Below are 15,409 nucleotides of genomic sequence, written 5' to 3' on the forward strand. Positions count from 1 at the left end.
CACTTCTTTTTGCAAGAAGACATGTTACGGGAGAAAAACAGCCCAAAACTTGACAAACAAAATTGACCAATGAATTAAAAACCAATGTTTTTGTTGGGTGTTCAGGTGACGGAGGACCTGGAGGTGAACAGCGAGGTTCTCGTGGTTTCTGCCACGGACGGAGACGAAGGCGAGAACGCCGTGGTCACCTTCAGCATCGTTGGCGGCGACGAGGACAGGAAGTTCTTCGTGGAGACGGACAAAGTGAACCGGCGCGGCGTCATAAAGCTCAAGAAGAAGGTGGACTTCGAGAAGCCCCGCGAGAGGACCTTCAACCTGACGCTGAAGGCCGAGGACGCCGACTTCTTCAGCCTGGCCCACTGCCTCGTCCAGGTGGAGGACGCCAACGACCACGCCCCCGTCTTCTTACCGCAGTTCTACGAGGCGCCCGCCATGTCCGAGGACGTTCCCGTGGGGACGATCGTCGCCCAGGTAACCGCTTCTGATCTGGACTCGGGCCAGAATGGACGCTTCTCGTACAGCATCTCCAAAGAGTCGGACCCGTACGGCCAGTTCCTGGTGGACCAGTCCGGCTGGGTGGTCGTGGCCGATTCTCTGGACCGGGAGAAGATCTCGCAGCACCGGATCATGGTCCTCGCCGTGGACGCCGGGAGTCCTCGGCCTCTGACCGGTACCGCCATCGTGATGGTCACCGTCCTCGACGTCAACGACAACGGGCCGGAGTTCGAGGTCGCCTACGAGCCGGTCGTCTGGGAGAACACGGCGGCGCCGCAGCCGGTCCGCATGAACGACACCTCCTTCCTCCTCCACGCCACCGACCGCGACACCTCCGCCAACGGCGGGCCGTTCTCCATCCGGCTGCTCATGCTCACCTCCGACGCCGCCAGCTTCAATTTGACCGACTTTCGGAACGGCAGCGCAGCCGTCACGGCGCTCCGGACCTTCGACCGCGAGCGGCAGAAGGAGTACCGCCTCCCGATCCTCATGATTGACAGCGGCTCTCCTCCAATGAGCTCCACCGGCACGCTGACGGTCGTCATCGGCGACAGGAACGACCACCCCCACTCCCCGGGACACACACACTTCGTCGTCTACAGCTATGAGGGTACGTTTTACTACAGTCATGGAAAAAATGATTAGACCTCCTTGTTTTCTTCAGTTTCTTGTTCATTTTGATGTCTGGTACAACTAAAGGTACATTTTGTTGGACAAATATAATCATAACAACAAAAATAACTGATAAGAGTTTAATGTAAGAGCTGATATCTAGACATTTAACTTTATGGAGTCTTGGACTATTTTGTCCATTTTTGAATCCTTTTCATGTCTTTTTGTGCCTTTTTTGTGTCTTTTTTGTGTCTTTTTTTGTTTTGTGTCTTTTTTGTCATTTTGGTTTTTTTTGTGTCATTATGTGTCTTCTGTGTCTTTTTTCTAGTCATTTTGTGTCTTTTTGAAGTCATTTTATGTCTTTTTGTATCTTTTTGTGTCATTTTTGTGTCTTATTTTGACGTCATGAAGAAGTTTGCTGTAAATATTTTCATGTAAAATGAATGGAGAAATACCATGATGACACAAATATCTTAAAAGTAATGGGATTATTCAGTATAAATTACAGATTTTGCTGATATTTACATTAACACACGCTCACTGTATTTTTTACAGTGAAGTTCTGGCAACCACAGCTGATGGTATTTTACCGTAAATTAAACACAGTTTCACTTTCTGAAATGATTGAACTTTTTCCATGATATTCTAATTTTTTTAGACGTACCTGTACTCTCCTCCCTGCCCATGACTTCCTTTTACATATTTCCATTTTTTTTCCTTGTTAACCTTCATTTACGCGGCAGCAGGCTTCTCTGAGTGCACTCGCTGTTTTTCATTTCACACCTGAGAACCTTCTGAGAAGTGGCACTTCTAGAGGGACAAGAGAACATTTGCCGCTCGTCGTCCCGGTTCAGAGTTCACCAGCTGGTCTGACGGGAGTCTCGCTGGTCTCAGACGGGCTCCTCTAACCTCGGGGCCCCTGGGGGCCCTCCCACCACCTCCTGAGTGCTCTGTGCTGCTGTTGTTAAGACTGAACTCATCACAGTCGACTGCTCGCAGCCCTACATCACTTATTTAGCGCTTCATACCATCTGCCAGCCTCCTGTAATTTGCTGGAAAAACTAAGGTTTTCTGTAATGTATTTTTAGTGGATTTTCCTCTCCGGGGCCTTTCCACATGAAAGTACATTAACCCGCTAATACGAATCCATCACGTAGCTCAGCAACATGCCATGAAGCAAACAATTAACTCCAGCTTAAGTCCCAGGTTTGACGGGCACATAAACAGTCATTTTGTGTCTTTTTTTTAGTCATTTTGTGTCTTTTTGTGTCTTTTGGACAAATATAATGATAACAGAAATAGCTGATAAGAGTTTAATTTAAGAGCTGATATCTAGACTCTCTAGATCTCTATGGAGTCTTGGGCTATTTTCTATTTTGTCCATTTTTGAATCCTTTTTGTGTCTTTTTTGTGTCTTTTTTGTGTCTTTTTTGTGTCTTTTTTGGTCATTTTGTGTCTGTTGTGTCTTTTTCTGGTCATTTTGTGTCTTTTTTTAGTAATTTTGTGTCTTTTTTGGTCATTTTTGTGTCTTTTTTCTAGTCATTTTGTGTCATTTTTGTGTCTTATTTTGATGTCATGAAGAAGTTGTGCTCCGGCGCTTTCGTGGACTCCAGATGGTTAACATGGTTTTCTTCATTATAACCAAAATCATTATGAATAAAACCATGGACAATGTCTAGATATAAGCTCTTAAATTAAACTCTTATCAGCTATTTTTGTTGTTATCATTATATTTGTCCAAACAAATGTACCTTTAGTTGTACCAGGCATCAAAATGAACAAGATATTGAAGAAAACAACTGTCAGCCTCCTGTAATTTGCTGGAAAAACTAAGGTTTTCTGTAATGTATTTTTAGTGGATTTTCCTCTCCGGGGCCTTTCCACATGAAAGTACATTAACCCGCTAATACGAATCCATCACGTAGCTCAGCAACATGCCATGAAGCAAACAATTAACTCCAGCTTAAGTCCCAGGTTTGACGGGCACATAAACAGTCATTTTGTGTCTTTTTTTTTGTCATTTTGTGTCTTTTGGACAATTATAATGATAACAACAGAAATAGCTGATAAGAGTTTAATTTAAGAGCTGATATCTAGACTCTCTAGATCTCTATGGAGTCTTGGACTATTTTTGTCCATTTTTTTATCCTTTTCATGTCTTTTCGTGTCTTTTTTGTGTCTTTTTTGTGTCTTTTTTGGTCATTTTGTGTCTGTCGTTATGTCTTTTTCTGGTCATTTTGTGTCTTTTTTTTGTCATTTTGTGTCTTTTTGTGTCTTATTTTGATGTCATGAAGAAGTTGTGCTCCGGCGCTTTCGTGGACTCCAGATGGTTAACATGGCTTTCTTCATTATAACCAAAATCATTATGAATAAAACCATGGACAATGTCTAGATATCAGCTCTTAAATTAAACTCTTATCAGCTATTTTTGTTGTTATCATTATATTTGTCCAAACAAATGTACCTTTAGTTGAACCAGGCATCAAAATGAACAAGATATTGAAGAAAACAACTGTCAGCCTCCTGTAATTTGCTGGAAAAACTAAGGTTTTCTGTAATGTATTTTTAGTGGATTTTCCTCTCCGGGGCCTTTCCACATGAAAGTACATTAACCCGCTAATACGAATCCATCACGTAGCTCAGCAACATGCCATGAAGCAAACAATTAACTCCAGCTTAAGTCCCAGGTTTGACGGGCACATAAACAGGAGGCATTTTTAAAAGGCAGCTGATTTCACAGCTAAAGAGATTACAGCGCTGCGTTCAGCTTTTTTTGGAAGAGTAAGGGGGGGGGGGGGCACTGAGCGAGCGGCTTTAATGTGTGCACGTCTTCCTGCTGCGCTGTCAAACCATGACCGCGCTGCCAATGAGGCGTCGCCCAACACCTTATCTCCACTTTCTTCCCCTTTTTCCTTCTTAATATTTTGGGTAGGAGTCTACCGCAGGGATCCCCGGCACTCAAAACTAATTCCTTTCCAATGCATTTGACTTTTTCCGTGTCTTTTCATTTCCCCGTCCTCCTGACAGGTATTCTCCCGACGACGGCGCTCGGACGAGTTCAATCCCCCGACCTTGACGACTGGAGTGAGAAGGTGTACCGGTTCGAAGGAAAACCATCCAGGTACTTTGATCTGGTGCAGGGGAAAACTCTCACAAGAAGAGAGCGATGGAGGGGAAAGTGGAGATTAGTATTTAACAGTAGACTTTAAAAAGGTGACGGGACGATGAAGAGGAGGTAGTTTGATAGAGTCGTGAGGCAGAAGAAGGTCGAGACATAATAATTTTAGAAAATGCAGAGGAAGACGTAGAGAGGTGGAGATGATCAGCGGGTTATTCTTGAAGTAACACAAGTAAAAGTACTTTATTTGGTCAACTGGAAAACTTAAAAAAAACTGCTGCTTTGTTTTAGAAACTGGAGCTCCTTTCAGACTGGATTTCTGCAAAATCCAACCATATTGGAAAGAGCTGAGCTGGCTTTCTGCCTCAGGACGTTCATACTGATTAATTGGCAGTGTAATGTTGGCGTGCATTCACATTGCAGTCCAGAACAAAGTGTGAGGAGACGCTAGTGAAAGAAAGTTGCAATATGATGTCTATTTTCGGAGGGATTTTCTTCAAGTAGGTCTTAAGATGGTATTGACCAAATTTGGAGTCAATTGATTTAAAGCTACAGGAAGTGTTTGTTATAGTACAGAGCCTGAAAATGGCCAAAAATGCCCAAAAAAAGGCCCAGAATCGCCATTCAAGTCAAGCTGGCCCACTTCCTGTTGGGTTTAGGTTATTGGTCCAAGAGGCTTTTTGGTGCGTCTCACCACGATACATTTATGTACCAAACTTCGTGTCTCTACGTGAAAATTTACTATATTGTGCAACTCTTTTGAAATTTTCTAATGGGCGCCACTGAAGGAATTTGCCACGCCCACATACTTTTAAAAAATGAAAACTGTAAACAAGTTTTAATCAAACAGATCTTATGATTGGACTGACCAAGTTTGAAGTCAATCAGATTAAAGCTGTTAGAGGAGTTTGTTAAATTATGAAGCCTGAAAATGGCCAAAAGGCCCAAAAATTGCCATTCAAGTCAAGAAGGCTGACTTCCTGTTGGGTTTAGGGTATGGGTCCAATAGGCTTTTTGGTGCGTGTCACCACAATACATATATGTACCAAATTTTGTTTATTTACGCCAGTGCTGAAATTTCCTTCACCTATTGACACACGTGCAAAGTGTCACAACTTTCTAAATGTGATAAAGCCTCCAAAAAGCCAATCAATTTGGGAGAAAATAATAATAATAACACCTTCAATTTCAACAGGTTCCTGAGGTTATGTCAGAGAGGAATTCTGATCTTTTAATTCGTCAGGTCGACTAAAAAAGAAACAAGCCTGCAAATGCAATTCATTTATTTCTGTTTTATGGTGAAAATGCCATATTTCGCCACCATGCCACACCCAGATACTTTAAAATAGATAAAAGCTGTAAACTAGTTTTAATCAGACAGGTCTCATGATTGGACTGACCAAGTTTGAAGTTGATCAGGTTAAAGCTGTTGGAGGAGTTCATTAAATTTCGAAGCCTAGAAATGGCCAAAAAGGCCCAAAATTGCCATTCAAGTCAAGATTGCCGACTTCCTGTTGGGTTTAGGGTTTTGGTCCAAGAGGCTTTTTTGTGCGTCTCTGCATGTTACATCTGTGTACCAAATTTCGTGTCTCTACGTGAAAATTTCCCATATTGTGCAGCTCTTTTGTAATTTTGTACCAAATTTTGTTAGTTTATGTCAATGCTGAAATTTCCGTCACCTATTGATAAACATGCTAAGTGTCTAAATATGACAAAGCCTCCAAAAAGGGCAATCAGTCTGGGAGAAAAGAATAATAATGCCTTCAATTTCAACAGGTTCCTGAGGTTACGTCAGAGAGGAATTCTGATCTTTTAATTCATCAGGTCGACTAAAAAAGAAACAAGCCTGCAAATGGGGCAATTCATTTATTTCTGTTTTATGGTGAAAATGCCATATTTCGCCATCATGCCACACCCACATACTATAAAATAGATAAAAGCTGTAAACTAGTTTTAATCAGACAGGTCTCATGATTGGACTGACCAAGTTTGAAGTTGATCAGGTTAAAGCTGTTGGAGGAGTTCATTAAATTACGAAGCCTAGAAATGGCCAAAAAGGCCCAAAATTGCCATTCAAGTCAAGATTGCCAACTTCCTGTTGGGTTTAGGGTTTTGGTCCAAGAGGCTTTTTTGTGCGTCTCTGCATGTTACATCTGTGCACCAAATTTTGTGTCTCTACGTGAAAATTTCCCATATTGTGCAGCTCTTTTGTAATTTTGTACCAAATTTTGTTAGTTTATGTAAATGCTGAAATTTCCGTCACCTATTGACACACATGCTAAGTGTCGAAATATGATAAAGCCTCCAAAAAGGGCAATCAGTTTGGGAGAAAATAATAATAATGCCTTCAATTTCAACAGGTTCCTGAGGTTACGTCAGAGAGGAATTCTGATCTTTTAATTCATCAGGTCGACTAAAAAAGAAACAGGTGGAAACATGACAAACGGAGGGTTTAAACGTACACACTCCTGTAGTAGTTTTGGGATAAAAGCGTGCGGAGAACGGCAGATGTAAAGCTGTTTCAGGATGTGTTGGAGCCAAAGAGAGGAAAAGATTCCCGTCTTAAAGTGTCCCCTCTCATGTGACACGCAGCAAGAGATGCACGGAGACAAAGAGAGAAGGGAAATAAAAGAGCTGCACAGGAGCTGACAGATTTAAAATAGAGAGGAAGAGACAGTACAAAGGTGCGGTGCGACACAGAGGAGAAAGGGAAATTGGGACAGTGAAACAGGCAGTTTGAAGGCAGAAACAAAGAAAGAGTGAAAGAGAATGAAAGGGCAGAGGACGGGGAGGAGAGAGAGATAGAGAAGGGGATCTGACTTGTCAGGAACAGTGCTATTAATACTTCATAACCAGCGGTATTGAAAATTCCCAGTGAAGCGCGGCGAGGGCGCGCTCGTTTTGTTTGATGAGGCGAGGCTTCATGCGGACGCGTTGAAAGGAGAGCCTGATTGCGCTCGCTGCCACCTCCTCTTCTAACGAGACACCTATAAGGACGACAAGAAACGGGCCGAGAACAAAGGAACCGCCGGAGAATTAGCATCCCGGAGCAGGCGGCAGATGGCAATTTGTTCACAGTATGGATCAGGTTTAAGGTTGCCGCTTTATTTACGTACAGACGTGAGGAAAAACAAGATGTTGGGGAGAGGTGAAGCGGCCCCCAGAGGGCCAATCACAACATCACGTCACCTCTCAGGAAATCAAGGCTGCAAAGATATCAGACGCTCGTTTGTTTGGGATTGATCTGCACATTATATCTGCTCGTTTGTTTCTTGTCGGGGAAGAGTTGCAAAAGCTTGAAAGCGTGCTTACGAATCTAGGATATTAATATGTTATTTCATATTAAGGAAAAACAGACCGGGGCCCTGGAGAGGAAAGGACCAGCACAGCAACATGCTGCCTCATCTCTTCTCTGCAGCAGGAAATAACAGATTATCAGTATTTTTAACAAAGTTGCAGCTCTGTATTTGAGTGTTGCATGAGGAAATCTGCGTCAGCTGCTGAAAGATTTGAATGATGGAATAAAACATGAGACATAAAGTTTAAGGGTTTGAAGTTTAATCTGCAGAATTTATTTTAAATGAACTTGACAAGCCAAAAAAGGCAACTTCAGTTACTTTTAAAACTGTCAAAATTAATTTTTGTTGGCTTCTTAAAACACGTTTTTGCAATCAGATTTTTATTTTTGGGGGGGATTTGTTCTTCATTCATCTTCATTTCGTGCAACCCCTTAAATATTTAAATTAACACCAGGCCTGACACACGTTCAAAATTATAGATGCAACTTTTTACATATGAGAAACCCTCCAAATCAGGCAAGTTATTTATTTCTGTTTTAGGCCGAAAACGCCATATTTCGTCGCCATGCCACGGCCACATGCTTTAGGAAAAAATAAAAACTGTTAACAGCTTTTAATCAAACAGGTCTTAAGATGGTACTGACCCAATTTGACGTCTATCGGGTTAAAGCTGAATTGAATATTGCATGAGGAAATCTGCGTCAGCTGCTGAAAAATGGGAATTATAGAATAAAAACAGCTGTGAGAGAGGAAGTTTGAGGGTTTGATGTTAATCTGCAGAATCAGCGTCCGGCCCGGCAGACACTCGTTTGTTATGGTTTGATCTGCACATTATATCTTCTGGTTTGTTTCCTGTCAGTGAAGTGTTGCAGGTTTGAAACCTTTAAAGCGTGATATAAATCCAGGAGAACTCATAATTATGTTATTTCATACATATTTAACACACATGGAAAACAGACTGGGGGCTTCAAGAATAAAACTCCTGAAAGAAACAACCAACAGCAACATGATCTGCAGAAAAGTATCATTATTTTAATAAAAACTCCAGCTCTGTATTTGCATTTTGCTCATTTTCAGCTGCAGAAGGTCTTTGGGAACAAACTGGTTGACAAAGTCATGAAAAATGTGAATAATGGAATAAAAACAGACTGGTGAGACCGGACAAGAGGTTTGCAGGATTTCATTTTAAGTGATCCTGAACAACTAAGACCTCCTCGTCCGGCCGGCAGACGCTCCTTTGTTCTGGTTTGATCTGAACATTAGATGTTTCCTGTCAGTGAAGGTCTGAAGCCTTTAAAGCCTCCACTCTCTCTCCGTTAATGAGTCTGTGTGGTGGGGAGCTCTGAAGGTTGGCGTGCTGGAACCAGGTTAAACTCTAACATGAGGCTGGTGGCTCAGGTTCAGGACCGGCTCTGGAACAGGGAGAGCGCCAGAGTTCTTCCCAGATCAAGAAACGTTCCCCAAGGATCCGTGTTGGACCTCAGAGTCTGATCTGAGGAAGACTTAGAAATAGATGCATCGCAGCATCTGGACCAGCTCGGTTTTATCCCTCCTGGTTTTTCAAAAGCAGAAAGAAAAACCTGCTGAGGAAAGATCGCAGATATACACTGAAAAAACCCCAAACTGTGTTTGTTCTTCAGCCCCAGCAAACAGTTTCTGGGCATTTTTTTGCTCTTTTAACATCATTCTCCTCTCTGTGTCCTTTTATTTTACTGCAATATATAAAATCTCTATAATCTCTAAGTCCTGCAGCTCTGAGGAATCAACACAATCAGAACAATCAGAACAACTCAAACAGTCTTTGTGCGGAATAACACAATTAGAATGACAGAAATCACAAAAAAAGTTGAATTTCTGTGATTTAAAAAAAAAATGTATTTAAATAAAATTGATTTTTTTATATAAACACTTCTCCAAGTGCTCACAAGTGTCATGAATATGAATATAAAAATATAGCTCTCCTGATATTGATCTATTTGCATTTTATCAGCTTCTCCTGTCCTGTCCTCTCCTCTCGGCTCTGTGTAAACAGGCTGCAGTTTTGTCTGATTTTCAAGTGAATATTTGTCACTAGTACAGGTTAAAAAAAATAATAATAATAATAGTGCAGGTGAAAAATAAAAATAAATCATGCAGGTAAAAAAAATTGTGCAGGTAAAAAAAGAAATAGTGCAGGTAAAAAAGTAGTGCAAAAAATTCAAAATTGTGCAGGTTAAAAAAATGTGCAGGTAAAATAAATAAATGAATAAATAGTGCAGGTAAAAAAAATAGTTCAGGTAAAATACATTTTAAAAAGTAGTGCAGGTAAAAAAATAAAAAAAATAAATAGTGCAGGTAAAAAAAATAGTTAAGGTAAAAAAAAATGCAGATAGAGAATAAAAAGTCCAGGTAAAACAATAAATAATTCAGGTAAAGAAAAAATTAAAAGTAGTGCTAGTAAAACAAATTGTGCAAATAAAGAATAAAAAATGCAGGTAAAAAATAATAATAAATATTGCAGGTAAAAAATGAAATACAATAAATAAATACTGCAGGTAAAAAAAAAGTAGTGAAGGTAAAAAAAAAAATGCAGATAAAAAAAAAAAGTCCAGGTAAAATAATAAATAATTCAGGTTAAAAAAAATTAAAAAGTAGTGCGCAAATAAAGAATAAAAAATGCAGGTAAAAAATAATAATAAATATTGCAGGTAAAAATAATTAAAAAGTGCATGTTAAAATAACGGACAATAAATATGGCAGATATAAAAATAAAAATAAAAAGATACATAAATTTGTGGTATAAAAAATAGTGTAGCTTTATAAAAAGAAGAATACATTTTGCAGGTTAAAATAATATTGCATGTATAAGGGTGGTCCGTAGCGTAGTGGGTTACACAGGCGCCCCATGTATAGAGGCCACAGTCCTCGCTGCGGTGGAGCCGGGTTTGAATCCGGCCTGAGCTCCCTTTGCCGCATGTCCTCCCCTCTGTCACCCCCTTTCTATCTGTCTCTCACTTTCAATAAAGCATGTAAAAATGCCAAAAAAATAATCTTTAAAAAAAAAAAAAAAAAAAAAAAATATTGCATGTATAAAAGCTAACGTTAAGCCCCTCCCCCTGTCCGTCTGTCTGTCTGCAGGTTGTTCAGTCTGAACCAGAGCTCTGGTCTGATCAGCATCAGGGACGGGGCCCCTCCAGGATCCTACCGCCTCCAGGTCCGGGTCTCGGACCAGACCTGGCCCGACGTCACCTCCACGGCTCAGGTGGACGTCCGGGCGCTGCCGCAGGACGCCCTGAGGAACGCCGCGTCCCTCCGCCTCAACAGTGAGTCCCTCAGACACACACAGACCTGTCTGTCTGTCTGTCTGTCTGTCTGTCTGTCTGTCTGTCTGTCTGTCTGTCCTCCTGTCTGTCCTCCTGTCTGTCTGTCTGTCTCTGTCTGTCTGTCTGTCTGTCTGTCTGTCTGTCTGTCTCTGTCTGTCTGTCTGTCTGTCTGTCTGTCTGTCTGTCTGTCCTCCTGTCTGTCTGTCTGTGTGTGTGTGTGTGTGTGTGTGTGTGTGTCTGTCTGTCTGTCTGTCTCTCTCTCTGTGTCTGTCTGTTTGTCTGTCTGTCTGTCTCTCTGTGTCTGTCTGTCTGTCTGTCTGTCTGTCTGTCTGTCTGTCTGTCTGTCTGTCTGTCTGTCTGTCTGTCCTCCTGTCTGCCTGTCTATCTGTCTGTCTCTCTGTGTCTGTCTGCTGGTGTTCCTAACGCTGCTCCTGTCTGCAGACCTGACCCTGGATCAGTTCTTCAGCGGCGGCGAGGAGGAGAGCCTCTTCTCCCGTCTGGCTGCGGCGCTGGCCGACCTCCTGCAGACTCCGCCCACCAACGTTCTGATCTTCTCCGTGGGCGACGCCGGCCAGCGGGGCGAGAAGGCGCTCAACGTTTGGTTCGCCGCTCACGGCTCGCCGTTCTACAGGAAGGAGAGGCTGCTGGGATACGTGGCGGCAAACAGAGACAAGGTGAGGACACCAACACGGAAACATTCTGGAAGGTTTCTGCTCCAACAGACACACAAAAACTTCTTCTTCTTCTTACTTTCTTTTCAAGGATCTGCAGAAAAATTGTTTTAACAAAGTTTCAGCTCCGTGTTTGTGTTTTGCATGATGAAATGAGCTTCAGCTGCTGAAACATTTGATTTATAGAATAAAACAGCTGCGAGAGGACAGAAAGTTTACAAGTTTGAAGTAAAATCTGCACAATTTCTGAGCAATTTCATGAACCTGAATATCTGTGAAGCCAAAAAAAGGAAACTTCTGATACTTTTAAAACACACACACACACGTACACACACACACACACACACACGCACACAAACACACACATGCATGCACATACACACACATACACACACACACACGCATGCACACACACATGCACACACACACACACGCAACACACATATGCAAACACATATATACACACACACACACATAAAATGCGCACACACACACACACACACATATATGCACACACATGCACACACACAAAAAAACACACACATGCACACACACGCAACACACATATGCAAACAGATATATATATACACACACACACATAAAATGCACACACACACACACACACACACATATATGCACACACACACATGCACACACACAAAAAAACACACGCATGCACACACATGCACACACACACACGCAACACACATATGCAAACACATATATATATACACACACACACACATAAAATGCACACACACATACATGCACACACATATATGCACGCACACACATATATGCACACACACACACACACATGCACACACACAAAAAAACACACGCATGCACACACAGACACACACACACACACGCAACACACATATGCAAACACATATATATATACACACACACACATAAAATGCACACACACACACATGCACACACATATATGCACACACACACACACACATGCACACACACAAAAAAACACACGCATGCACACACAGACACACACAGAGGAGTAATGACACATTAATTACACATCTATTAAACATGACTTTCTGACTCTTCACACGGTCAGTGAACGCTCCGTTAGACGACCGTGTGAACACTCAGCGCGGCGAGGTTAACCTGGAGGTTAAACTCTGAGACGCTCGTATGATCCCACGCTGTAAACATGCTGATGAATATTTTAGAGCCGTTAAAAGCACGACAGCAGCTGCTGACCTGAGGTCAGAACGGAGAGAGGAGGAGGTGGTGAACCGGGAGAACACACACACCTTAAACACACATACACACATGAAACACACACACATTAAACACACACACTCAATGACAGTAACATTGGAACAAAATGGAATTTATATATAAACAATTTTCCAAGTGCCCACAAGTGTCACAAATGTTGTAAGAAAAACACAAAATGACCAAAAATAAAGACGCAACATTCCAAAAAAGACACAACATTTACATAAGAGATACATAATGACCAAAAAATGTTGTAAAATGACAGAAGAAAGACACAAAATGACCAAATAACAACATAAAATTACAAAAAAAGATGTAGAATGATTAAAAAAGACACAGTGACCAATAAGTACAGAAAATTACCCCCAAAAAAGGCGTAAAACGACAATAAAAACCCACAAAATTACTAAAAACTACACAGTATGACACAAAAAAGACACAAAATGACCACATAACAACATAAAATGACAAAAAATGACATAAAATGACCAAAAAAAGATGCAAAATGACCAAAACAGGCACAAAGTGACCAATAAATACAGAAAATTACACAAAAAAAGTCATAAAACGACAATAAAAACCCACAAAATTACTAAAAACCACGTAATATGACACAAAAAAGACACAAAATGACCACATAACAACATAAAATGACTAAAAATTACATAAGATTACAAAAAAAAGATGTAGAATGGCCAAAAAAGGTACAAGGTGACCAATAAATACAGAAAATTACCCCCAAAAAAAGATGTAAAATGAAAATAAAACCCCACAAAATGACTAAAAACCACGTAATATGAAACAAAAAAAACACAAAATGACCACATAACAACATAAAATGACTAAAAATGACACAAAATGATCAAAAAAAGATGCAAAATGACCAAAAAAGACACAGTGACCAATACGTACAGAAAGTTACCCCCCAAAAAAGGCGTAAAACGACAATAAAAACCCACAAAATTACTAAAAACTACGTAATATGACACAAAAAACACACAAAATGACCACATAACAACATAAAATGACTAAAAATGACATAAAATTACCAAAAAAAGAGACAAAGTGACCAATAAATACAGAAAATTACCCCAAAAAAGTCGTAAAACGACAATAAAAACCCACAAAATTACTAAAAACCACGTAAGATGACACAAAATGACCAAAAAAAGCTACATAAATTTCCAAATAATGCCACAAAATGACCACACATGGAGAATAAAGACATTCTGACACAAATATCAACATTTAACACAAGTAACAGAAACTTCCGTAACCTATGATCAGTTCAAGGACCGTTGTAAAGTCCAAACTCTGACGATAATGTCTGTTTTTACAGTTTCTTTCTATGATAAATCGCACAAAATACACAAATCTACTGAAAGTCAAAAGTTTCTGAAACTAAATCCCAGCATGGATGTTTCTCCGCTGTTCCTCGAGGGCTTCTTGTCTGAATAAAACTATTAAAAATAATCATAAAGACGACAAGGGATTCATGAAAGGGAGGAGAAAAAAGCCCAAATAAAAATAAACCAGGCTAATTAAAGAATAAAGACTCACAGGTGAGCAAAGAGAAGAATTAAAGTCTGTGAATGTTTTTCACTGCTGAAGTTTTCTGCAGCAGATGGAGACTTTTTATTTATCTGATCGCTTTTTTTTTTTTTATTTTGGATCCATTTCCAGGTAAACAGAGAATATTCAGATTTCAAACTGACAAATCTCTAATCGAACCTGTTTGATTACTTTATTTTATTTTTATTGGCAGCGTGTGAATCAGATCCAGAACTGGCTGTTTGCTTTTGCCAGTTTTAATGAAGAAAGTTTCTGTTGGAAAATAAAATCAGCTTTAATTAATGAACTTGTTGCCAAAAGGCTCAAATTAAACTCTGCTGTTGTTCAGTCTAACTGCTAAAGGTACGAGGCAAAATAAAGGCTTATTTTCTCTTCTGTTCTTGTGGATTTGCCACTTTTATCCCATAAATCTGCTACTTTTTTGTTGTAAATTTGGCACTTTTTTATTAATCGTAAACCTGCTTCTTTTTTCTCGTAGATTTGCCACTTTTTCTAAAAAATCTGAGGCTTCTTTGTCATAGATTTGCCACTTTTAATTTCATAAATCTGCTATTTTTTCCCTGAAGATTTGTCACTTTTAAGCTCATGAATCTGCTACTTTTCCCTCCTAGAATTGTCACTTTTTTCTCATAATCTGATACTTTTTTGTCGTAGATTTGCCAAATTTTTTTTATCATAAACCTGCTTCTTTTCTCTCATAGATTTGCCACTTTTTTCTCCCAATCTGCTATTTTTTTTCTCAAATATTTGCCACTTCTAATCTCATAAATCTGCTACTTTTCTCTCGTAGATTTGCCACATTTTTGTCTTAATCTGCTACTTTTTTCTCTAGATTTGCCAATTCTTACTCATAATGTGCTCCTTTCTTCTTGTAGATTTGCTACTTTAATCTTATAAATCTGCTACTTTTTTGTTGTAGATTTGCAACTTCTTTCTCATAATATGCAACTTTTTTTCTCCTAATTTGCCACTTTTAATCCCATAAATCTGCTACTTTTCTCTTGTAGATTTGCCACTTTTTCCTCATAAATCTGCATCTTTTTTCTCCTAGATTTGCCACTTTTTTCTACAAATCTGCTACTTTTTTCTCCT

The 15,409-nt window shown here is 40.1% G+C and overlaps 1 protein-coding gene across 1 annotated transcript in view; it reads left to right on the plus strand.

Moving 5' to 3' along the window:
* Positions 1–15,409, plus strand: part of si:dkey-22o22.2 (neural-cadherin) — a 96,172-nt gene that overhangs the window by 60,824 nt on the left and 19,939 nt on the right. Inside the window, 4 exon segments of the mRNA XM_059339069.1 lie at positions 106–1,105; positions 4,135–4,228; positions 10,642–10,826; positions 11,268–11,500. Of these exon segments, the coding sequence (XP_059195052.1) occupies positions 106–1,105; positions 4,135–4,228; positions 10,642–10,826; positions 11,268–11,500 (1,512 nt within the window).

This window comes from Centropristis striata, chromosome 8, assembly GCF_030273125.1.
Source record: "Centropristis striata isolate RG_2023a ecotype Rhode Island chromosome 8, C.striata_1.0, whole genome shotgun sequence".
Taxonomy (NCBI): domain Eukaryota; kingdom Metazoa; phylum Chordata; class Actinopteri; order Perciformes; family Serranidae; genus Centropristis; species Centropristis striata.